We start from the raw sequence: 27,018 nt of genomic DNA, 5'->3' as shown, positions 1-27,018 counted from the left end.
CTTGGAAGAAACACTGAGAGTGCAAGGGTGTAAAATATACTCTGGGTGGGAGATTTCAGTGTCCACCACCAAGAGTGGCTAGCAGCAGCATTATTGATCAAGCTGGTCAGGTCCTCAAGGAAATAACTACTAGACTGGGTCTGTGGTAGGTGGTGAGGGAACCAACAAGAGGGAAAAACATACTTGATCTCATCCTTATCCATCTGCCAGCTGCAGATGCATCTGTCCATGTCAGTATCAGTAAGAGTGACCATTGAACAATCCTGGTGTAGACAAAGTCCCACCTTCACATTGAGAACAACCTTTGTCATGTTGTGTGGCACTATCAGTGTACTGAATGGAATAGATTTTGAACAAATCTAGCAATTCAATACTGAGCATCCAGAAGGTGCTGTGGGCCATCAACAGCAGCAGAATCTGGGCGGCACGGTGGCACAGTGGTTAGCACTGCTGCCTCACAGCACCAGAGACCCGGGTTCAATTCCCGACTCAGGCGACTGACTGTTTGGAGTTTGCACGTTCTCCCCGTGTCTGCGTGGGTTTCCTCCGGGTGCTCCGGTTTCCTCCCACAGTCCAAAGATGTGCGGGTCAGGTGAATTGGCCATGCTAAATTGCCCGTAGTGTTAGGTAAGGGGTAAATGTAGGGGTATGGGTGGGTTGCGCTTCGGCGGGTCGGTGTGGACTTGTTGGGCCGAAGGGCCTGTTTCCACACTGTAAGTAATCTAATCTAATCTAATCTAAAACTGAACTTCAATATGCTATGCAACATTATGTCCCAGCATATCCCCTACTCAACCATTACCATTAAGTCAGGACTCAACACTGGTTCAATGGAGAGTGCAGGAGGGCATACCAGGAGCAGCACCAGGTATCAACCTGTGAAGCTACCAAACGGGTCTGCTTGCATGCCACACAGCATAAGGACCAAGTGATAGACAGAGCTAAGTGATCCCTCAACAAACGGATCAGATCTAAACTTTGCAGTTCTGCCATATCTAGTCTTGAATGATAAGGCACAATTAAACAACTCACTGGAGGAGGAAGCTCCACAAATATCCCTGTCCTCAATGATGGCAGAGCCAAGCACATCAGTGAAAAAGTAACGGCTGAAGCATTCACAGCAATCAGTAGCCAGAAGTGCCAAGTGGATGATCAAATGTCTCCTCCTCCAGTGATGCTGAGCATTTCAGATACCAATTCACTCTGTGTGATATCAAGAAACAGTTGGACACACTGGATACTGCAAAGGCTATGGGTACTGACAACATTCGAACAATAGTACCGAAGACTTGTGCTCCAGAACTTCCAAATAGTCATATGATACAATAATAATGGAGTTCTTGATTAATGGAAAATCATCATCTATCAATTTGCCTGAGCCATAAATGAGGCAAAGATATTCCCCAAAATGGAAAGTGATGATCACCCAATACTTAAGAGTGTGGAGGGAGAAAGGGAATTGGTGATTACCAAGCAAACAAAACAGAACAGGCAGGTCGTGCAAAAATCCCTTGCATGCATCCCATTCTTAAACCAGCATTTTGTTCTGAATACTGGTCAAAATGATAGATCATTTGTGGACCATATCCTAGAGCCAGGTTTGAAGCATCACAGATGGCTCAGCTGTCCAGGGGGTACAACAAAGGCAGAAGAGCAATAGGAATAGGTGATTCAATAATTTGAGGAATAGAATGTGGACTTGTTGGGCTGAAGGGCCTGTTTCCACACTGTAAGTAATCTAAAAAAAAAAGATATTTCTGCAGATGCAGGCATGCATTGAAAGTGATGTGTTGCCTCCCAGATGCCAGGATCAGATATTTCACTGCATCCTGATTGGGGAGATTGAACAGCCATCATTTGTGGTCCACATTGGTACAAACAATATGGGCAGAAAAAGTATGCGGTTATGCAGTCAGAATTTAGGGAGCTAGATAGCAAGCAAGATCTCAAAAATAGAAATCTCCAGATTACTTCCAATACCACTTCTCAGTATAGAAAGACAAAGAAAAAGCAGATGCGTGTGTAACATTAAGGGTGATTGGAGGATGGTTTTTGGTTCTTGGGACATTGGGACAGGCTATATAAGAAATGGGATCTGCGCAAACTGGATTGGTTGGGACTGAGTTCCCTGCAAGTGTTTTACTAGTGCTCTTGCGAAGGGTTAAAACTAACTTGGCAGGGAGGAGAAAGTGAGGACTGCAGATGCTGGGGAATCAGAGTCGAAAAGTGTGTCACTGGAAAAGCACAGCAGACCAGGCAGCAAGCAATGAGCAGCAGAGTTGATGTCTCAGGCAGAAGTCCCTCATCAGGAATGTGGAGGGGGAAGGGTGAGGAGAGATGAATAGGGTGTGGGGCTGAGAGGAAGGTAGGGGCTGCCTCAATTGCCAAATCAAAGCCACCACCAACTGGAGGAAGAACGCCTCATCTTCTGCCTCAGGACCCTCCAACCACATGGCATCCATATTGACTTCACCAGTTTCAACATCTCCCCTCCCCCATTTCATCCCAGATCCAACTGTCCAACTCAGCACCACCCTCTTGAACTGCCATACCTCGCTACCTTCCTTCCCACCTATCCATTTCACCCTCCTCACCAACCTATCACAATTACCTCCTACTTATCGCCTTCCCAGATACCTTCCCCACCAGTCCCATCCCGATCCCCATCCCCATCCCCCTATTTATCTCTCAGCACCCTCGTTTCTCCCTCCACATTCCTGATGAAGGGTTCCTGCCCGAAACATTGACTTTCCTGCTCCTCGGATGCTGCCTGATCTGCTGTTCTTTTCAAGCACCACACATTTCGTTTCTAACTTGACAGAGCCAAAAGATCATATCAGAGGTGTGCACAGAAGATGTGGAGAGATAGATGGCACATGAATAAGGAACAATAATTTAATAGTTGGGGTTATAAGGAGAAAAGTAGCAACTTTTAAAACAGGGGTGCTGTGCATATTTGTGGTAACTAAGATTGTTGAGTTATTAACACTGGTTATCATGTAGAAATACAATGTGTGGCTATACTAGACACTTGCCTTGAGACAAGAGAAAAGTTTAAAATTGAGAAGGAAGCGGTATTAAAGAGACTGTATTTAAAATGATGAAGGCACTAGGAGTAGATAAGGTACTTTCAAGGATACTTAAGGAAAAGGGAGTGGGACTTGCAGAGGCACTGTCGATAATTTTTCAATCTTCCTTATACCCAGCTTGTGGAGACAGTCATTAGGAAAATTGTAAATGTCACACTCTTGATCAAATTGGTGTGCAAAGATAAGCCCTGCAGCAATGGACCAGTTAATTTATCTCCATGCTGAAGAAAGCTCCCATAAATAATGTTTCAGGACGAAATAATGTTTACTTGGGCAAATGTGGATTTATACGTTTGTCAGCATGGCTCTCTTAAGAGGAAATCATGTTTAATTAACTTGCTGGAGTTTTTTGAAGAGTTAACAAAAGGAATTGTGGACAGACTTATGAATAAATTCATAGCTCATCAATTAAAAGGCACAGCACCAATAGTAGATATGTAATTTACTGACAAGAAATAAAGAGTTAGTGGATGTATTTGGGGCAGGAGGAATGAGTATCCTCGAGGTCTGCAGACCTCACTTTATCCTGGAGATCGCCAGGGCCAGTGTTGGGACCCTTGCTGTTCTTGATTTATATCAATGACATGGACGTTTATGTACAGGGTGCAATTTCAAAGTTTACAGATAATAAAAACGCGGAGGCTGCATTGTGAATTTTGAGCAGGTTCATGTACAAGGTAAGAAGCATAATGAAAAGATAATGGAATGGGTGAATAGGTGGCACAAAATGTGAAGAAATGTGCATTCATTAATTTTGGTGGGAAGAACACAGAGAGACAGTAAAACATAAAGAATAAAACTCTAAAGCAGGTGCCAGTGCAGAGGGATTTGGATGTGCATGGGCATAAGTCACTGGAGGCGACAAGACAGATTGAGAGATGAGTTATTGAAGTATGCAGTCTCCTAGGCTAAATTGTTTGGCTCATAGCATACAAGAATAAAGAAGTTACGTCAAATTTGTATGAAACATTGGTTCATTCACAATTATCAGGAGTCTGAACAGAATGAATAGGGAACAATGGTTCCCACTTGTGGAGGGATTGAGAATAGAAGGGTACAAATTCAAGTATTTGATAAAAGCATCAAAACTGACATGAGCAATTTTTTTTTTCGTGCAGTGAGTGGTTAATGTCTGGAATGCAATCCCTAAGAGTATGATAGAGGCAGATTTGATTGAAATATTCAGAAGAAAATTAGATTGCTGTCTGAAATGAATAATGTGAAGGGTTATAGAGAGAAGGCAGGGGAATGGAACAAAGTGAAACGCTCATTTGGAGAGTTGTGCATACACGATGAGCCAAATGATCACCTTCTATGTTGCAGTAGTTCTGTGGTTACCTGTAATGTGCTTCTTAAAGTGTACCATAGTAAATATATTAAATATCCCGAAATGCACAGACACTGGATTCCATCATATTATTTTATGAAAGAAATCTAATTTTCATTTAAATCTGCTTCCACAGTTGATCCAAGTGACCTGCTTCATTCATTGTTCACTTGTTGAACCACTTGTTCACTGAAATAATAACCCATAGTTTGCTGTGAAAGTAACTATGAAGTGATCAGCACTGGCTACTATCAGGTATAAATGTTAAAGTAACTTCAGGTGACAGTGGATGTGTCATTAAAGGCAGAAATAAAAATGTTGGAAGTGCTATACTGCATCAACTTGTGAGAACAATTTTGTCTGTTCTCTCTCTCTCTCTCTCTCTCTCTCTCTCTCAATAGATAATATTTCTTACCTTGGCTTTATTTCACTTTCTGTACCAGATTGGGCATTAAATGTACTTCCTCTAAGTTAATGTCTCCTCTGTGCCCTTTCACGTATAAGCCTCAAGCTAATTGGCCAAGCAGGTACATCAACATACCAAGATATCTAGTTTCCCTATGTTGTTAACAGTTCACATCATCTTCAACAACTTGCAATTCAAAAACTAATAAAACCTGGAATACATGGGAAAGTTGAACTAATCACGAATACTTGAAGTATAAGTTGTGGATCTTTGTTTTTATTGTTACAAACAAATTACGGTGTACATGGTCCCATAGTGTACATTATCCTTCCAACTTCCCTTTTAAAATCCAAAAGTATCACCTCTCAACTTCCTCTTTTTCAATAACAATATGTCTAGTTTATTTAATCTTCCATTGTTCAATTAATTTATTTCCTTAGACACTTTGCTTGACCTCTTCCCTCGCCTTTCAACATCTGCACAGTAAATTTCTTGTCTTGATGAAATCAAAGTTGTTCATGGTATCTCACATCCAGTTGCACCAACGAATTATAAATTTTGAAGATTTTCATGAAATGTGAGCATTGTCGTATATTGACTGTCCCGAACTGTCCTGGATATGAGATGGAAGTGAGCGGCCTTCTTGAAACGTGGCAATCCACATGCAAGCACACCCACAATGTTGTACAGGGTGGTTTTCCAGAACTTAGACATAATGATAGTGGTATTATTACAAGTCAGGATGGAGTGCAACTTCAGGGACCCTCCAGATGAATTGAATTCCAATGCATTTTCTGCCCTTGTCCTTCTAAGTGATAGATGTCACAACTTAGAAGGATGCTGTTGAAAGAGCCCTGGTGAATTGTTGCAGTGCGCTTTTCAAATGGTACACATTGCTGCCACTGTTTGTCATTAATGAAGGGAGTGAATGTTGAAATTGGTGGATGGGGAACCAATCAAGCAGGGTGCCATGTCCTGGACTGTGATAAAGCTCTTGAGTATTGTTGGAGCTGTGCTCATCAAACAAGTGGTGCGCATTTCATGACAGTCCTGAATCACCCTGTAGATATGATCAAGCTTCAGGGAGTCAGGAGGCAAGATAGCCTTGCTTCACCCAATGCCACAGAACATTATTGTGACATCTTCAACAAAGTGTTAATCAGGTCCCTTAAATTTCTTTCTTTTTCCATGCACTTAATTTTCTATTTGAGCAATAATACCTTCCTGAATATTGTGCCTCCATGTGAAACATTGTAATTCTCTGCATCGAGCCTCATTTACCACCTGACGGCCATATAAATATATTCAGTTTTTTGCTAACATGAGAAGCATTCTGTAACTACAGAAATGTAATGATAGTGAGTCATTATGTTCCACCATGTCACCATGCTCGCTCATTTATGAAGCATTATCTCTACAGGAAATAAAATGAAACCTCCAAATTTATCTCATCAGGTCTCAATGGTCTCCAATGATGTCAATAAGACCATGAGCCTTGATTTTTAACATTACCCAGCTGTGAAAATGGGTAGCCTTTGATTGAAATAGCAAAGCAGTACTAATAGAGTCATACAGCATGGAAACAGATCTTTGGCCCAACTAAACCGATCACGTTCCCAAACTAAACTAGCCCTACTTGCTTGCATTTGGCCCATTCAAACTTTTCCTACCCATGTAATTATCCAAATGTCTTTCAAATGTTGTAACTGTACTCGCATCCACCAATTCCTCTAGCAGTTCATTCCACATATGAACCATCCTGTATGTAAAACAAAGTTGCCCCTCATGTCATTTTTAAGTCTCTCTCTTCTCACCTTAAATCTATGTCCCCTGGTTTTGAATTCTCCCCCCCCCCCCCCCCCCCGCCCAAGGGAAAAACCTTCACTCTTCACCTTACCTATGCCCCTCAAAATCTTATAAACCTCTATAAGGTCACCCTTCAACCTCCTATCCTTCAGTAAAAAAAGGTCCCAGTTTTTTATCACTGAAGCCTTCCATTACTGGCAACATTCTGGTAAATCTTTTCAGAACCTTCTCCAGTTTAATAATATCTTTCTTATCGGGGTGGCACAGTGGCTCAGTGGTTAGCACTGCTGCCTCATAGCACCAGGGACCCATGTTCGATTCCAGCCTCAGGCAACTGTCTGTGTGGAGTTTGCATATTCTCCCGGATTTCCTCTGGATGCTCCGGTTTCCTTCTACAATCCAAAAAATGTGCAGGTTAGGTGAATTAGCCATGCTAAGTTGCCCATAGTGTGAGGTGCATTAATCAAGAGTAAATATGGGGCGGATGGGTCACTCATCGGGGGGGGGTCAGTGTGGACTTGTTGGGCCAAAGGGCCTATTTCCTTACTTTAGGGAATCTAATCTAATCTAAACAGGGCGACCAGAACTGTTCACAATATGCAAGAGGAGATCTCACCAACGTCCGGTGCAACCTCAACATGACAAAGGCAGTGAAGTGAAGCATACCAAACACCTTCTTAAGCACCCTGTCTACTTACTATCTTTTCTGATGCATTTTGAACAATGCAATTTACAGAGATGGGAGAGGCATCCTTGGCAGTCACAGGACATCTCATGAAAATAATAAAATTTCATCCCTTACACAATAAAGCCCCCAATGCTGAGCAAAACATCCTGCAGTCCCACCTGGTCTACTCTGTGACATGCAGATTCAGTGTCAAAGAAGGCCTGGAAAATGAAATAATTTAACTTTTCTTCAGCACTGTTATTGACCTGTACTTTTGTCCTTCGACCTTCTAGAACAAAGGGAGACCAGTTCTTCTTAGGCAAGGGAATCAAGAGGAGAAAGTGAGGTCTGCAGATGCTGGAGATCAGAGCTGAAAATGTGTTGCTGGAAAAGCGCAGCAGGTCAGGCAGCATCCAAGGAACAGGAGATTCGACGTTTCGGGCATAAGCCCTTCTTCAGGAATGAGGAAAGTGTGAGGCCAGGCAGGAACGTGGAACTTAAAACCCAAAGAGAACAGACATGATCATATTGAAGGGCAATGCAGGATTGAGGGGCCAGATGATCTACTTCTGTTCCTAGCATGTGTTTGTATGTCCTGTCAGATGTCAAAACCCAGGTTTATCTTTCAGAAGAATCAGAGCAATACTTTTCTTGTGTTATTGTTTTTAGATATTTTCATTACATGTCACAGTACGCACATAAGTCAAATGACTTGTAGTTTTTTCATGCTGCATTCAAATAGTTTCACTAAAATTCAGGCCAAAAGTCTTGAAAATTGAGGTTTACCAGATGTTTATCAGTCTGACTCCTTACAGTCATTGAGAGCATTGGGGAAAGGAAAGGGTGGAGGTGCAGATCTGCGTGGGATTTTCTTCAGGGAGTTGGTGTGGACCTGATGGGCTTCCTTTCGCACTGTAGTGATTCTATGATTAAAAAACGTTATTGAACCAGGTGAGTTTTAATGACAATTGACAACAGTTACAGAATCATCATTAAGCTATTAATAATTCAGATTTTGGGATCTGTAATTTCAACCCATGCTGCCAGAACATGAACCTGGGGTTCTGGGATAATGTCAATGACCAATGACCTGGCCATGATGCCATCTCCTCCCTTCCAGCAATATGACTATAAATGACATGTCTGAATTGTTCTTCAGACTCACAGTAATGTGGTTGATTCTTAACTGTTCTCCCAGCAAGTAGGGAAGGGCTATTACGAGGGGGCATAGCTTTAAATTAAGGGGTAGTAGGTATAGGACAGATGTTAGGGGTAGATTCTTTACTCAGCGAGTTGTGAGTTCATGGAATGCCCTGCCAGTAGCAGTGGTGGATTCTCCCTTTTTATGGGCATTTAAATGGGCATTGGATAGACATATGGAGGATAGTGGGCTAGTGTAGGTTAGGTGGGCTTGGATCGGCGCAACATCGAGGGCCAAAGGGCCTGTACTGCACTGTATTTTTCTACGTTCTAAATAAAGGCCAAACCAGTTACACTAACATCCAATAAACACATTTTTTAAAAACCCAGAATAATTACCCAACACAGATGCCTCAATTTGTACAGTCATGGAGACTTTGTGGAGTTCTCAAACTGGTGGGTAGGGCTCAATTCCGGGATTCCTGTCCCCACTCATAGATTCCAGAAATTTCACATGTGAGATATGAGACCACAGCCTGCAATCTTGACCTGGTGGAGCTGGGCATTTCTTGTCCTGCCACAATTTTTGTAGAGCAGAGTCTGCTTCTCCATTGCTTAAGTTTGATGGATCTCAGGGGATTCATGAACAATAGTCTAGATTTGAAAATATTTTAAAAGAAATGTCCAAAAAATGTTACTTAGGCACCTCATGTCCTCTCAGGATGGCATATCAAGTCACAAACCCACTCCAAATGGCACTTTATAAACTCTAGCCTAGATTAGAGTGGTGCTGGAAAAACACAGCAGGTCAGGCAGCGTCTCAGGAGCAGGAAAATTCGACATTTCGGGCAAAAGCCCTTCAACAGGATTGCTGACCTGTGCTGTGCTTTTCTAGCACCATTCTAACCTAGACTCTGGTTTCCAGCATCTGCAGTCCTTGTTTTTATCACATTATAAACTCTATGCCAGCTCATGGCTATTGTGCTTCCATATACCCAGTATACACTCAGTATATGATCAATGGACTATCTCAAAACAATGACATGCATGAATTTGCTTTTAAAAAAAAGCCATTTATAAATCCTGCAAAGCAATGCATTCTTAAAGGCCTATAAAAATATCAATTAAATAGACCATTAAAATATTAATAACAGGCACTTTCGCCACTTTACGCCACTAGATCAAAGCAAAATATTGCAGATTCTGAAAATCTGAATCGAACGCAGAGAATGCTGGAGAAACTCAGCAGGTGTGGAGAGAGATATAGAGTTCAGGTTTGAGTCTGAAAGGTTCAATTCTGAAGTACAGTCATATCAGACATGCAACATTGTCACTGTTTATCTCTCCACAGATGCTGCCAGACCTACAGAAACTCAGCAGGTGTGGAGAGAGATATAGAGTTCAGGTTTGAGTCTGAAAGGTTCAATTCTGAAGTACAGTCATATCAGACATGCAACATTGTCACTGTTTATCTCTCCACAGATGCTGCCAGACCTACTGAGTTTCTCCAGCATTCTGTGTGTTTGTTTCAGATTTCCAGCATCCACAATATTTTGCTTATATATGCAATTGGGTTATGCCTTTTGTAAACAGTAAGATGTTCTCTGTCTATCAACAAAACAACAGCATATTTAAAGGTGGGCTCTGATTGTCACAAATTTAATCAACCCAGGAGCCTATGAGGAATGATTGCTGAGACACAATTCTGTGATTTCCACTTTATTTCTATTTCTGGCAGTTTCTACCATTCCAGAGTAAGGGTGTGGCAAGCTCTTTTACATGTAGCATTCCTTTCTTTGCTGGCTCCATTATGAGCTTGGGCACTCCAATTACCTGCACCATCCTCCCTTCCCCCCGCCCCACCAAACATTTCTATGGAATTGGGCCCCTATAACAAGGATGTGTGGTTCATAGCGCTTCAAATTCGTCATGAATTACAATAGATCCACAATCTGAAAATAAACTGCTCTTCGAATTCTTTCCTTGATAGACGTTAAAATTAAAAAATAATCTTTGTTTTTAGTTTCACTGCTTACATGCTAAAGTGTAGGTTAAGTGTGTTTCTGTCTGCCGTGAAAAGAAAATGTAGAAACATTCTTCCAGTATTGAGATTTATTGGAATAACTGAGATTACATATTCAAGACTGACGAAAATGGTTGTGAACTCAACTGTCATAATCTGAAGTATTTAATTGTTCACAGCCCTTTCAAACTGGATTGCAGAGAAAATAGACAGGCCATCTGGTGTAACCTAGAAATATAATCTGGTCTTGATGTTTCAGTGGACTTCATTACCTGAAACAAGAAAGATGTGTTATAACAACTGATCTCATTATGTTTGACTGAGTTTGATAGATAATTTTAAGGAGTTATTTAAGGATTATCTGTTTTTGATCTCATTATATGTTCTTAGAACATATAGACTACTTCAAGTGATTTATATGTTTTTGAGTAGATGTTTTGAATGAAGATTTTTTTCAGTATGAAATGTGTTTAAATGTGACTATGTTAGATTGGGGTAACTTTAATCTTGTCTAATGTTAATTTCAAAGACATGGCTCCTGAGATCTGCAGAAGTGCATACTAAGTGTTTAGTTATGGAGTTTTTATGGGATGCACAGAGGCAGCATGCAGAGAATTTAGAATGGGACTAGGCATGGCAATGAAGGCTTGAAATCCTTACATTCATTGCAACATAATCCCAGTAAAATATATAAAAAATTAGATTCATTGGAATACTTTTCTTCTAGGAGAAATTGAGTTGATGTATTTATTATCATAGGAAGCATTTTAGCCTGCCAGCCTGGCCATCTGTTCAGTTCTGTGGCAACATCAAGCCTTTCGGAAAGAGTGTGTCTAAGGAGGCAGATCTGGCAAATCAGGAAGTTTCCTAACTCGACTTTGCCATTCCCTTCAGAATAACTAGGCCAGGCTTATTTATGAAGGCAAGGAGCCTGTTTACCTAAAGGCATCAATTCTGTAAAGATTAAATGTGGAAAGTTATATGTTCTATTTTTCAAATTGAAAATAAATTACAGACGTAATATATCTTTTTTTATACATAATCTGATTATTTCAGTTTATAGAAATTACTCAACTCTGGAGATTTTGCAAAGGCACCTTACACCATCAACTTAAATGGTGATGCTATCAGTCTATGATTAGAGACTTATGCTGAGCTAACATGAAAAACGATGAAGAAAATCACTGCTTAGCAGTATCATGATGTGTTTTCCAATATATCATGCTTCACTGTCCAGGCTCCATGAGGATTAAAAACACCTCTCTGCTGTAATCGTTTGCAGAATTGTGTTCTTGGTATTCAAGATGTAGATATAACTGGCAACTGTTAGAATGTTGCAGTTTTTGTCATTTTTAATTTCCTTTTGTCTCTTGTGATTATATTTGAAGATCGTATGAGGAAAGGCTGAGGCACTTGGGGCTGTTCTCATTGGAGAAAAGAAGATTTAGGGGAGATTTGATAGAGGTGTACAAGATGATTAGGGGTTTAGATAGGGTAGACACTGAGAACCTTTTTCCGCTAATGGAATCAGCTGTTACTAGGGGACACAGCTTTAAATTAAGGGGTGGTAGGTAAAGGACAGATGTTAGGGGTAGATTCTTTACTCAGCGGGTTGTGAGTTCATGGAATGCCCTGCCAGTAGCAGTGGTGAACTCTCCCTCTTTATGGTCATTTAAGCAGGCATTGGATAAGCATATGGAGGTTATTGGGCTAGTGTAGGTTAGGTAGGCTTTGGTCGGCGCTGTATTTTTCTATGTTCTATGTTCTATATTTTAGATTAGCCATATATGTTGTGAATTGTTGGTAAAATATTATGTAAGATAATGTTCCATTTCTTATATGTGTGACTCCAGATGGATCTCATTTATTGGGCTAAATTTGCTGCTATTCTTACCAATAACAAGTCTCATGTTGTAGCATATTATAAAAGGGGAGGTGATGGCCTAGTGGTATTATCACTACTTAAAATCTGATTGAAGATTTGTAGCTCGGGTATCCGTTGTTGTGGTTCTGCTCGCCGAGCTGGAAGTTTTTGCTGCAAACGTTTCGTTCCCTGGCTAGGGAACATCATCAGTGCTGTTGGAGCCTCGTGTGAAGCGCTGCTTTGATGTTTCTTCCGGTATTTATATTGGTTTGTTCTTGCCGCTTCCGGGTGTCAGTTTCAGCTGCAGTGATTTGTATGTGGGGTCCAGGTCGATGTGTCTGTTGATGGATGTTCTTGCCGTTTCCGGGTGTCAGTTTCAGCTGTAGTGGTTTGTATATGGTGTCCAGGTCAATGTGTCTGTTGATGGAGTTTGGGGATGAATGCCATGCTTCTAGGAATTCTCTGGCTGTTCTCTGTCTGGCTTGTCCTATGATAGTGGTGTTTTCCCAGTCAAATTCATGTTGCTGGTTGTCTGAGGGTATGGCTACTAGAGATAGCTGGTCGTGTCGTTTTGTGGCTAGCTGATGTTCATGGATGCGGATTGTTAGCTGTCTTCCTGTTTGTCCTATATAGTGTTTTGTGCAGTCCTTGCATGGTATTTTGTAAACTACGTTAGTTTGGCTCATGCTGGGTATTGGGTCCTTTGTTCTAGTAAGTTGTTGTCTGAGCGTGGATGTTGGCTTGTGTGCTGTTATGAGTCCTAAGGGTCGCAGTAGTCTGGCTGTCAGTTCTGAGACGCTCCTGACGTATGGTAGAGTGGCTAGTCCTTTTGGTTGTGGCATGTCCTCGTTCCTCGGTCTAGACCAGACAACAACTCACTAGAACAAAGGACCCAATACCCAGCATGAGCCAAACTAACGTAGTTTACAAAATACCATGCAAGGACTGCACAAAACACTATATAGGACAAACAGGAAGACAGCTAACAATCCGCATCCATGAACATCAGCTAGCCACAAAACGACACGACCAGCTATCTCTAGTAGCCATACCCTCAGACAACCAGCAACATGAATTTGACTGGGAAAACACCACTATCATAGGACAAGCCAGACAGAGAACAGCCAGAGAATTCCTAGAAGCATGGCATTCATCCCCAAACTCCATCAACAGACACATTGACCTGGACACCATATACAAACCACTACAGCTGAAACTGACACCCGGAAACGGCAAGAACATCCATCAACAGACACATCGACCTGGACCCCACATACAAATCACTGCAGCTGAAACTGACACCCGGAAGCAGCAAAAACAAACCAATATAAATACCGGAAGAAACATCAAAGCAGCACTTCACAAGAGGCTCCAACAGCACTGATGATGTTCCCTAGCCAGGGAATGAAATGTTTGCAGCAAAAACTTCCAGCTCGGCGAGCAGAACCACAACATATTATCACTACACTATTATCTAGAACCGCAACTAAAATTCTCGGGACCTGAGTTTGAATCCTGGCATGACAGATAGTAGAATTTGAATTCAATAAAAACCTGGAATTACGCGTCTAATTATGACCATGAAACTGTTGCTGATTGCCAGGGAGAAAATCCCATCTAGTTCTCTAATGCCGTTTGGGGAAGGAAACTGCCAGTCTTACTTGGTCTGGTGCTAAATGTGAGTCCAGATCCAGAACAATGTATTTGACTTTGCTCTCTGGATAATAAATGCCAGCCTAATAAATGTCCATCTCCCATGAATGAATTAAAATATAATTATATTGAATACTGAATATCAGGACTGGCTCAAAGAGTTACTGCTGTTCACTGACTCAAAGTTTGTTTACAAGGTAAAGAAATACCTTGTACTAATAGTTTCTGTTATTGACATCTTAAAGATCTTGGTAGAAGAGGATTTCAGTTCAGAAAAAGTGATGTCTTACTGCAGTCTTACAGAACATTTTTGAGACTGCATCTGGTGTATTGCATGCAGTTATGGTCATCTTCCCTAAGCAAACTGTACTTGCTATAGAGGGAATGTAGTGGAAGTTCATAGACTGATATTGGGAGTGGGTGGAGAGTGTGGTGCAGGAAAAGCACAGCAGGTCAGGCAGCATCCAAGGAGCAAGAGAATTGATGTTTTGGGCAAAAGCCTTTCAGCAGGAATATTGGAGATGGCAGGGCTGTCCTATCCGGACAGATTGGTTGACAGGTGTTTCCCAGCAGCTTATGGGAAGCCAGGAAAGAGATTATCAGGCCCCTTGCTGAGCTATTTATATCATTGGGTAAGGTGCCGGAAGACAGGAGGTTAGCTAATATGATGCCATTATTTAAGAAAAGCTGTAAGGAAAAGAACGGGAACAGTAGACCAGTGAGCCTTACATCAGTGGTGGGTACATTGTTGGAGGAAATTCTGAGGGACAGGATTTACATTGTTGTGGTTCTGTTTGCCGAGCTGGAAATTTGTGTTGCAGACGTTTCGTCTCCTGTCTAGGTGATATCCTCAGTGCTTGGGGGCCTCCTGTGAAGCGCTTCTGTGATCTTTCCTCCGGCATTTGTAGTGGTTTGAATCTGCCGCTTCTGGTTGTCAGTTCCAGCTGTCCGTTGCAGTGGTTGGCATATTGGGTCCAGGTCGATGTGCTTATTGATTGAATCTGTGGATGAGTGGATGGAAACATCACAGAAGCGCTTCACAGGAAGCTCCCAAACACTGAGGAAGTCACCTAGACAAGGGACGAAACGTCTGCAACACAAATTCCCAGCTCGGCAAACAGAACTACAATGAGCACCTGAGCTACAAGTCTTCTCACAAACTTTGAACAGGATTTACATGCATTTGGAAAGGCAGGGACTGATAAGGGATAGTGAACATGGCTTTATGCATGGGAAATCATGTCTCACTAACATGATTGGGATTTTTTGACAGAGAAGCTTGATGAACGCAGGGCAGTAGACTGTTGTCTACATGGGCTTCAGCAAAGGTTCTACATGGTAGACTTGTTAGTAAGGTTAGATCACATGGGATCCAGGGGAGCTAGTCAATTGGAAACAAAGAGTCCTAGGTGTACAAGTGCATAGAGACTTGAGACTGGAGTCAGAGGTAGACAAAATCATAGAAGCCCTACAGTGTGGAAGCAGGCCATTTGGTCCATCGAGTCCACACCACCCCTCCTACCCATCCTATCCCTGTAATCCTGCATTTCCCATGTCTAATCCATCTAGCCTGCACATCCCTGAACATGATAGGTAATTTAACATGGCCAATCCACTTAACCTGCACATTTGTGGACTGTGGGAGGAAATCGGATCACCCTGTGCAGACGCAGGGAAAATGTGCAAACTCCATCGACAGTCACCCGAGACTAGAATCAAACCGAGTTCACTAGTGCCGTGAGGCAGCAGTGCTAACCACTGAGCCACTTTGCCACCCAAGCAGAGTTAGCATTGAGCCAAGTGAATATATTCAGATTGCATTTCTATCCCATTTTTACAGCATCAATATTTCAACTGCAAAATATGGTAACAAGTCAAGAACTTTTGAAGAGAGGGCTAGTTTAAATAAACACCATTTGACTAGCTGCATTTATAATCACGCAATTTTAATTTCTTAGGAAGCTGTAGCATTTACTTCTGTTATCCTCATTACCAGTTTAAAAGGTCAAATAATAAGTTTTTAAAAAGTAGCATTGCCCACATTTAATATGAGATGTAGTGCTGCATTGACATGTGTCAGTAGTAGCGCAAAACAATAATTTTCTCACACTGGTGGACTCTAAATAGATGCATAATTGATATAGACCACTTTTTGTTACCTGGAGAACTGTAGTTATATTTTTGGTATAAATGTTACTTTTTAATCAGTTGACCTGATGCAGAAGTTGAAATACAACTATATGCTCATTTCATCTTGACTACACACATTAATGTCACCATATCTCCTTTTCATATCAAATATATCATGGCTGCTGCAGTTATATTACCCACAGAATGACTGCCACAGGCCTATCAACAACACCTTGTCACACCAGTGACAGTAGATTTTAAAATCATTGCATTTCTTCACTATCTGATGACAAAAATCTGAAGCTGACAAGAAATTATTTAAGACAGAAATAAAGTTGTGACTGAAATAAAGAAGGTGTTAGTATGCTTTCCTTCTTTAGTCAGAACATGGAGTAAAGAAGTCGGGACATCATGTTGTGGTTGTACAGGACATTGGTGAGGCCACCTTTAAAATACTGCATACAGCTCTGGGTGTCCTTCTATGGGAAGATGTTAGATTAAAAAACCAAACGTTCGGGTTATAGAGTAATACAGCATAGTTTGGAGTTCAAATCTTCCATAAACGTAATGTAAAACTGAATTCTAACTGTATGTGGTTATCTACAAAGGAATTTGTCATAAAATCATTGCACTAGAAATTATTTTAAGATTATTAATCAGGTTTACAGTGTGATTCCTTTGCACTTAGAGGGAATGCTGAAGTCAGTGTGTTCAGCCTCCATTCCAAACTTCCTTCCCTGTATATTGACTCCATCTCTCTCTGTGGCAACAGTTTGAGACTAAACCAATCTACTTGCAGCTTTGGTGTTATTATTGGACCCCAAGAGGGTGTTTCTGCTTACATTATCATGCCATCACAAAGACAGCTATTTTCTACATCTCTACCTTGCTCCCCATGTGCTGAGACGGTGAGCTCTGGTTTGAGACTCCCAACCAGGGAAAATATCCTCCTGCATCAGACTGTCCAACACAATTGGAAATTTATACATTTTAGATTCCAACTCATCCTTCTAAACTCTATAGTGAATACAAGCCCAGTCATGGAGTTATGGAGTCATACAACACAGAAATAAATTTTTCAGTCCAACTTGTCTGTGCTAAACAGATATTTCAATCTGACCTAGTCCCATTTGCTTGCATTTGGTCTACATCCCTTGAAGCCTCTTCAGAGTATTCATATCATGTTACTGAGAAAGCGGGGCTACAACTGGCAGCTAGCATGCCTGACTCTGATGTTTTGCCACCTTGAGATATTGACTGTTGTGAGTTTACCACCAACAGGGTGTTTTGCCAGATGTAACAATGTTTATGTCATCTCCAGTAAAATCACAAACTGAGTGTGAATATTATAGTATTGAAGAATACCACAGACCTTGGGCCAATTTACCCAGCCATTTGTTTTCTGCTGTGAGGACAAGACTAAAATACCTTTTATACCTTTCATACCCACACATATTGCAGGGCAGATTGCACATTTTGAATACCAACAAACTCTAACGACTGAATCCATTTAAATTATTGAATGAGACTATCCAATTGCTGGAGGTCACTTGCACAGGTAAGCTGACTTTGAACAGTTGACTGCCCGAATTAAAACAAGCATCCTCATTTAATTAGGTAAGTACCATTAAACAACATGTTCCTTTGTTTTGCTTACTTGCTAAGTACTCTGTAGAACAATTAATGTTTCCATTTGTAGAAAATAAGCACAGGAATTTAATGCAAGAAACCATAGTGCAGCTCATTTGCTTGATATTACAACGTTTGAAAGTGGTTTAGATCCGGTGACAACATGAGTACAAAATAAGACCTTAAAGATCTCTTCAATAGTTATATTATGCTTATGTATATGTGACTTCTGAAATCAAAATAAAAGGAAATTTGATAACAAAAAAAACCTAATTGTACGTATATTGCTTTTTGACACTCTAGCACCAAAACAAGCAAAGTATCATTGTAAGTATAGTTATTTACAGATTCTATGAGAAATGTTGGGATAGAGAGCTGCTAAAAATGTGTTAAGATAATGTTACCCCATTTTCAGTTGATAATCATGATGTATATTGTACTCGATATAATATTTATTTAATTACATAAAAATATTCCTCAACTTATTTTCCTTAACAGTAACTGGTGAGGCTTAACTGAAAAATGCAGCTACAAGACCATGATAGAATTACAACCATTTGAAAGTGAAACCTCTTGCTTAAGTTGTAATATAAAAGGCAATTTAGTTCATTCAGAAATTACTGCCAGACATGTTCATTCAGACACTGATCATTAGTTAAAAGATTTGAAAATGAAAAACCATAAAAATGAATGCTTGTTTCCCCAAGTGTCTCATCAAATCATGCTAACCAAGAAAGTTTCAAGCTTGATCCTTGATCTATGACATGAACTGCCCTCAGTTGGAGCAGAAGAGTAATCATAGCCTTTAGCTATCCTAAATTAGCCAGCTCGCTGTGATTGCTATTCACTGATTCATGCTGGAAGGTCTGTCTGTCGATGTGCAGATGTAAAGAGAGAACAAGATGGTATACAGCTGTGAAGCTTTGCAAAGCTTACCAGTACTCAGTCTCCAAGTTGATATATCAAGAATGGCTACTTCAACTAATGTATCAATTGAACACTGACATACATGAAATTATTTGCAAGTTAGATGAGAAAAGCTGAAAGGGATGTGAAAAGCAGCTCAATAAACAAAACCTAACTGAAGTAGGAATTCAAAGTTTGGGAGAAGATTTGTAGCTCAGGTGCTCATTGTTGTGGTTCTGTTCGCCGAGCTGGGAATTTGTGTTGCAAACATTTCGTCCCCTGTCTAGCTGACATCCTCAGTGCTTGGGAGCCTCCTTTGAAGCGCTTCTGTGATGTTTCCTCAGGCATTTATAGCGGCTTGGCTCTGCCGCTACCGGTTGTCAGTTCTTGCTATACCGGCCACTGCAGCGGACAGCAAGAACTGACAACCGGAAGCAGCAGAGACAAGCCGCTATAAATGCCGGAGGAAACATCACAGAAGCGCTTCACAGGAGCTCCCAAGCACTGAGGATGTCACATAGACAGGGGACGAAGGGTTTGCAACACAAACTCCCAGCTCGGCAAACAGAACCACAACAATGAAGTAGGAATTATCAGTATCAGACTTCTTGTTTTATACTTTAATATCTATTTTCCTTGCTCAATTGTAATATTCCTCTGCCATCAAGTCATAGACTAATTCCTAACTCCATGTTAATTCATTATGCCAATCCTACTGATGTTAGAAGAAAGCAAAGCATTGTGAGGTTGTAGAATTTACTTTTTTAATTCATCCATCTGTGGGTTTGTAAGTTTGTAAAGTGGGATTTAAGTTTGAAAATCATAATGGAGTGAATAGCCAGTGTCTTTTCCCCAGGGTAGAGGACATAAATTTAGAGTGAGAGGGAAAAGAGACCTAAGGGACAACTTTTTTTCATGTGAAGGATGGTGCATATATGGAATGAGCTACCAGAGAGAGTGGCGGAGGCTAGTACATTTACATCATTTAAAAGACATCTGGATTTGTAAATGAACAGGAAGGGTTTAGAGGGATATGGGCCAAATGCTGGCAAATAGGACTAGGTTAATTTAGGATAATTGGTCAGCATGAACAAATTGGAGAAAAGGGTTTGTTTCCATGTTGTAGAACTCTAGGACTGTATGACTCTTCATGGCTAGGCCAGCATTTATGACCTATCCCTAATTGCCTTTGAGAAGGTTGTAGTAAACTGTCTTCTTGAACTGCTGCAGTATACCTGCTGTAGATGTCTGCACAGTGCAGTTAGTGAAGGAATGGTGGTATGGTTCAAGTCAGGAATTTATGTGAATTAGAAGAGAAGTTTTCAACTGGAATTTTTCCATACATCAGATATCCTCGTTCAGTTACTAGCTCATGCTGTGTAGGTGGTGTGCAGACTTTGAAGAGACAAAAGGTGTATGGAAACAGGCCCTTCAGCCCAAACCAATCCTTCGAAGAGTAACCCACCCAGACCCATTCCCCTACCCAATATTTACCCCTGATGTGGCAATTTAGCATGGCCAATTCACCTGACAGGCGCACCTTTTGGATTGTGGGAGGAAACTGGAGCACCCAGAGGAAACCCATGCAGACATGAGGAGAATGTGCAAACTCCATACAGACAGTCGCCCAAGGTGGGAATCGAACCCAGTCCCTGCCACTGTGAGGCAGCAGTGCTAACCACTGATCCACTGTGCCACCCTTACTCACCACAGAATCCCCAGCATGGGATGGCCCTTGCTGCCACAGAATTTATATGCCTTGTCCAGCTCATTTTCTCGTTAGTATATTGATAATGAGGAATTCAGCAAAGGTAACACCATAGAATGTCAAAGGGAGCTTAATGAAGTCTGCCGTCTTGGAGATTGGTATTACCTAGCATTTGTGTGGTACAAATGTTACTAGCCACTTATCAGCCCAAAGCTGGATGTTGTGAGGTCTGGTTGCCCATGGATGACTTTAGTATCTAAACAGTTGAAAATGGTGCTGAACATTGTGCAATCATCAGTGAACATCCTCACTTCTGACCTTTATGATGGAGAGAAGGTCATTGATGAAGCAGCTGAAGATGATGGGACCTAGGACACTCCCCTGAGAAACTCCTGAAGAGATATCCTGGGACGACCATCTTCTTTTTTGTGATAGGTTGCTACCAACCAGTATAGTATATTTCCACTGCTATGCTCCCTCCTGTCCGACTATGCTCCTTCTTCTCCGATTCCCTTTGGTTCCTGTTTTGCTATGGCTCTTTACTGCTATACTTGGTCAAATACTGTCTTGGTATCATGCACTTTTGTCTTGCCTTACCTCTTGTGTTCAACGCATGTGTTTAGATTGAGGCTGTATTGAGATCAAGAATTGGGCCTAGTGGAACCCAAACTGAGTGTGAGCAAGTTATTAGAAGTGGTAAGTGCCACTTGGTAATGATCCCTTTCATCACTTGGCAAGATTAGACTGATTGTTCATTAATTGGCCAGTTTGGATTTTCCCTGCTTTAAGTGTACAATCAATACATGTTCAAAATTCCATACTGCTGGGTTAATAACTTCACTGGAATGGTTTGGTTAGAGGCACAGCTATTTCTAGAGCACAAGTTATCAGTCCTACTGTCAGAATGTTGTCTGGGCCCATAGCCTTTGCAGTATCCAGTGCCTTCAATTCTTTTTTGATATCACATGGATTGTATCAAATTGGCTGAAGGCTGGCATCTGTGATGTTCAAGTGGAGATCTAATTGGATCATCTACTCAGCACTTTTGGCTGAAGGCATATACAAATGCTTCAACCCAATCTTTTACACAAATGTGTTGGGCTCCCTCACCTTTGATAATGGGGGTATTTGGAAGCATTCTGCTTGATAAGACATCTATAAGGCAAAGTTCCGGAGGAATTAAATGCATAATTATGACTTGCAAACAACTTTGGGTTCCTAGTTGTTTTTGCATTATCATTATACATAATTATACAGAATCATCATACAATGCAACTTTTTTTGAATCTCATCAAACTAGACAAACAAGAAAATAGTTTCACCTAGAAGCAGTTGTCCAATGTTGACATTAGCTGATTTAGCTGGGAAACTACAATTCACATCAATGCCATGGGTGAAAGAGAGGGGGACAAATAAACACCAAGAAATTGGTTGTGTACTTCACTTCTGTCTGTGTAACAATTTATGATAGCTTGTAATTATAACTGTTTCAAAAAGTAGAGGCATTTTAAGTAGGAGGAAGTGTAGGATATAAGTCTGAGAGTTAGGATCAGGCCTTTCAGGTAGCACTTCTACACACAAAGGGTGCGAGATGTTTGGAACTCACTTCCACAAATAGCAGTTAATGTAGGATCAGTTGTTAATGTTTGCCAAGCTGAGAGGTTGATTTGCAGACGTTACATCCCCTGTCTAGGTGACCTCTTCAGTGTTTTGGAGCTGCCTGTGAAGTGCTGCTGTACTGTGTCTTCTGGAATTTATTCAGTCCTGTTCCTGAAACAGGAGGTTCCAAAACACTGAGAATGTCACCTAGTCAGGAAATGAAAAGTCAGCAAATCAACTTCCCAGCTCAGTGAACATACCCACAACCTGTGCTACAAATCTTTATGCACACCTTGATCAGTTTTTAATTTTAAATCTTAAAAAGACACATTTTTTGTAAAATAATGGAATTAAGGGATATGGGCTAAAGGCAGTTTGGCCACAGATCAGCCATGATCTGATTGAATGATGGAGCAGGTTCAAGGGGCTGATTGGCCAACCCAGATCCTACATCCTATGTTCTACTCCTAACTTTGGATCAAAGTCTTCCGTGAATGTTATTTTCTATCACCTACTGCACTGAGTTTTCATGCTTTTTCAGGTTGCACCTGGAAGGTTTATTTATTGGATTGAGTAGCCCATCTTTAATGTCATTCATCAGTCTTGGTCAATCACTGGCAGGTAAAATAAACCTGAAGTTGTTTTACAAGTATGTTAAAGATAAAAGGATAATGAGGGAAAGAATAGGGTCTATTAAGTGGTAATTTGTGCACGGAGCCAGAGGTTTTAAATGAGTACTTTAAGTTGTTGTTCACCAGTGACAGGGATGCTCTAGGTATGAAAATCACAGAGAAGGTCTGTGATACAATTAAAGAAATTAGCACAAATAGTGGTGTGGTAGGTTTGAAAGTCGATAAATCTCCAAGCTGGATGAAATGTATTCCAGGCTATTGAGTGAGGCAAAGGAGAAAAGCCAATGTGGTACCATTATTCAAGAAGGGAGCAAGGGATACACCAGGAAATGACAGGTCAGTCTGTCTTACCTTGGGGAAGCTATAGAACTGATCATAAAGGACAGAATTAATCTGCCTTTGGAGAAGCAAGGGGTTAATCAAAAACGGTCAGCAAGGTTTTGGGGATAAGAGTATCTCATGTCTGACCAATTTGATAGAACGTTTGCAAGAAACAGGTGTGTAAATGAGGGCAATGTTTTGATATATTCTACATGGAGTTCAAAAAGGCTTATGATAAGGTTCCACTTGGGAGACTGATAGTAAAGGTAAAAAGCCATGGGATCTAAGGAAATTTGGCAAATTGGATCCACAGTTGGTAAAGCAGTGTTTTTGAGTCTCCATCAAGTGGGATCCTACAGACATCAGTGTTGGGGCCCTTATGATTTGTGGTTTATATAAATGATTTAGACTTGATCACTAAGATTGCAGATAGTACTAAAATTGGCAGGATGGTAAATAGAAATGAGAATAGCCTTAGTTTGGAGGAGGAAACAGATGGACTGGTGAGATGGGCTGATCAGTAGCAAATGGACTTCAATCCACACAAGTGTGAGGTGATGTATTTGGGTAGGACAAATAAGGCAAGAGAGTACACGAAGAGCAGTAGGACTCTGGGAAGCACAAAGAGTCCTTGGTTTGCATGTCTATTGGTCCCTTAGTGTATCAGGACAGGTGGATAAAGTGATTAAGAAGACATAGGATATACTTGCCTTTATTAGCAAAGCATAATGTTTAAGAGCAGGGAGGTTATGCTGCAATGCTATGAAATGTCGGTTAGATTACTTACAGTGTGAAAACAGGCCCTTCGGCCCAACAAGCCCACACCGACCCTCTGAAGAGCGACCCACCCAGACCCATTCCCCTATATTTACCCTTTCACCTAACAACAGGGGCAATCTAGCATGGCCAATTCACCTAATCTGCACATCTTTGGAATGTGGGAGGAAACCGGAGCACCTGGAGGAAACCCACACAGACACAGGGACAATGTGCAAGCTCCACACAGACAGTTGCCCGAGGTGGGAATTGAACCCGGGTCCCTGTAAGGCAGCAGTGCTAACCACTGTGCCACCGTGGTTAGGCCACAATTAAAATATTGTGTGCAGTTTTGGAATCCATATTATAGGAGGGATGTGATAGCATTGGAGAGAGTGCAGAGGACATTTACCAGGGTAGTGTCTGAGGTGAGGTTTAGTAATGAAGTGAGATTGGAAACACTGAGGTTGTAGTTCTAAAGGCAGAGGAGTTGATTGGCAGGGGGGAGTGGGGAGCCTGATACAGATGTCTAAAATTCTGAAAGGCATGCATATATAAGGTAAACAGGAAAGAACATTTTCACTTGCTGGAGAGATCAGTAACCAGGGTCATAGATTCAAGGTAAAGGACAGGAAGTTTAGAGGGCTGTAAGAAAAATCCTTGTTCACTTAGAGGATAGTGGGAATCTGGAACACCACGCCTGTAGGACTGATAAAGGCAGAAACCCTCATAATAAACATTAAAGAAGTATTTAGATATGCACTTGTGATGCCAAGGCATACAAGGCTATCGGCCAAGTGTTGGAAAATGGGATTAGAATAGAATGGTTGTTGTTGTCTGGCATGGACATGATGGGCCAAAGGGTCTTTTTCTGCACTGTAGACCTCAATGAATTGGACTTTTACCTCATATTTTTTCATTATCACATCTCAAACTGCTCTTCCCGATCAGTTTCATCCTTCCAGATAGCCCATCACCAGTGTCAAACAAATTCTCCAAATTTTCATTATTTGTATCAGTTCCTTTATCAGTTAATTATATCTAAGGCAATTCGTCAAGCCTGTTAGCAAGCTGTTAGTAATGGCCATTCAGTTCAACCGCTCTTATTTCTTATCAGATCATTGAACTATACTGCTGTTCACTAAAGTAATTTCTAATATTATTCCACACACGAGTGAATTCACATATTTCAGCAAACAGCTTAATTAGGCAAGGTCAAATGAAAAGCCTAACACAGTTTTGTAAAAGTGTCTGACAGTTGTGATCACATGGAGCATTGTCAGAATTTGGGTCACTTTTCGGCCTAAACACCATTGTCAGCAGCTAATAATAATTATTCCATTAACTTTGTTCTAAGGGAATGCCGTCCTGTGCAGTTGCCAATAAAATAAAACTTACAGCATTAACCTTTTGTTTTAACCTATGTCAGGCTAATTTTATGTTACACGTGTAAAGACCCAAATTTCCTGAGCAGCAACAGCAGCAATCTCATTGCCTTGTAAATTCCCCAGACTCAATGGTGCTAAGTATTTCTGCTGTGGTTGGCTGATCTGGGTTTCAGAGAAATGGGCAAAGGAGCATCCCTCAGGGCCGACTTCAAGAATGGAGTAGGGTGAGGATAAGCGTCGAGAGTGTGGCACTGATAAAGTACAGCAGGTCAGGGAGCATCCGAGGAGCAGGAGAATCAATGTTTCAGGTAAAAGCCCACAAGATCCCTGCCTTTCTATCGCATTAGCTGCCATTTGGTAATTTTAAAGGCCCAATCTTTGAATCCTAATGAATCAATGAGGGAGTGAATAGGTAGATTTGATCAATATATCATATCAGTTGCATGACACTGTGATCTTTTTCTACAAATTCTGTGTCTTATGACCCTGCTGCACAGCTCCATAACAAAGGATCAGCGCTCCGAAAGGTAGTACTTCCAAATAAACCAATGGGACTATAACCTGGTGTTGTGGGATTTTTACCTTTGTCCACCCCAGTCCAACTCCGGCACCTCAACATCAGAGACAAATGTGGCAGAGTGAGTTCCAACTCATGCATTATTCATACAATTGTTTTAATACAGTTGTCTTACTATTCCAAACATATTATAGTGGTGGGGTGGGAGGGGGTGTCGAGGGGGATTGGTTAGTTTGGATGGCTGGTTCACCATCTAGGACTGTCCTTCTCAACCGCTCCCCTTACCTAAGGCATGGGGACCCTCAGGTTAAACCAACAACAGTCATCTGTCCTTCTAACGAGAGAGCATCCTTATGGTCTGGTAAGACAATGGCAACTTTACTTTTTATAGTGGAATAGATGAATGAGGCACTTAAGTGACCATTAATTAACAACTTGAGGGCCTCCAAGGACCCAAGCGTTAGTTAGCTGCTTAACCCCTTACCTGCCCACTGTAATATGGAAAACAGAACAGTAGTGGAGGGGAGGATGACAGGCAGTCTATCTGTTTTATTTTTAAAAGTTCCTGCTTTCAAATATGATGGGTAAGGAGGCCATGAAATTAACCCAATGTATTTTCTAACAGAGAGATGCATAATTGCTTTGAAAACATTCAAAGCATTTCACATCTGCATTGCTCAATGTATTAACTCTAGTTAATGTTAATTTATTAAAGTGTGTACTGCCTGTGTAACTTTGCTTCCACAGTTTTGCTGATGTTTATCTTGTAATGAACATTGACAAGTGTTGCTTACCTAAAGGTACAATCCATTAATGCAAGTCCTATGTGGGAGTGGGGCTTAGAATGCCTATTGTTTTATTTCCACCTACTGCACTTTGTTTATCTTACCTTCAGTGGGGAAGGATTGGAGATGTTTCAATTACTTTTGGAGCCATGAACTAGCAATTAGCAAAATCGCCCAAACTCCCGCAAGAATGGATTTCAATGGACATCATATGAATGTGTCTTATATGTAATACATCTCCTTTCCTATCTGATAATCTGACAATACTGACAGAGCATCTCTGTCTTGTGACTGAATGATCCCCAGACCATGATCATTCCCACATTCTGTAGCAACCAATGTCTTTTTCAGCACTTTGTCATCGGCCCCTCTGAGCACATTAATACTAATAGTATATAACAGTAAAGCATGCCACTGGAACATAATTAGACAGAAAAAAACAGTGAGTCAGAGAAGAGATTAAGACATGAGGAGGTAGGTTTTAAAGAGCGTCTTAAAAGAACAGAAAGAGAGAGAGCGAGAGAGAGAGAGACAGAGAAATTTAAGGATGGAATCCAGAGTTTTCAGCCTAACTGAAGTGGGTAGTAAAGAAAATGACAGAGCTGCATGAACAGTAGGTTCTTAGAAATTTTTAGGGCTGAGGAGATTATTGATTCTTGGGAGGAGACTAGG

General features: G+C 41.1%; 1 protein-coding gene across 2 annotated transcripts in view; it reads left to right on the top strand.

Moving 5' to 3' along the window:
- Positions 1-27,018, top strand: part of LOC132815443 (disks large-associated protein 1-like) — a 209,176-nt gene that overhangs the window by 72,689 nt on the left and 109,469 nt on the right. The window contains exon 5 of one of the 2 annotated variants that reach the window (XM_060824382.1): positions 15,816-15,841. The exons of the other annotated variant lie outside the window; for it this stretch is intronic. Within the exon in view, the coding sequence (XP_060680365.1) occupies positions 15,816-15,841 (26 nt within the window). The remainder of the gene's footprint in view (positions 1-15,815; positions 15,842-27,018) is intronic. 2 annotated transcript variants of the gene reach the window in all.

Source organism: Hemiscyllium ocellatum, chromosome 4 (assembly GCF_020745735.1).
Source record: "Hemiscyllium ocellatum isolate sHemOce1 chromosome 4, sHemOce1.pat.X.cur, whole genome shotgun sequence".
NCBI classification, from domain to species: domain Eukaryota; kingdom Metazoa; phylum Chordata; class Chondrichthyes; order Orectolobiformes; family Hemiscylliidae; genus Hemiscyllium; species Hemiscyllium ocellatum.
The sequence above is the reverse complement of the archived record's forward strand: the minus strand, read 5'-3'. Positions and strand labels throughout refer to the sequence as shown.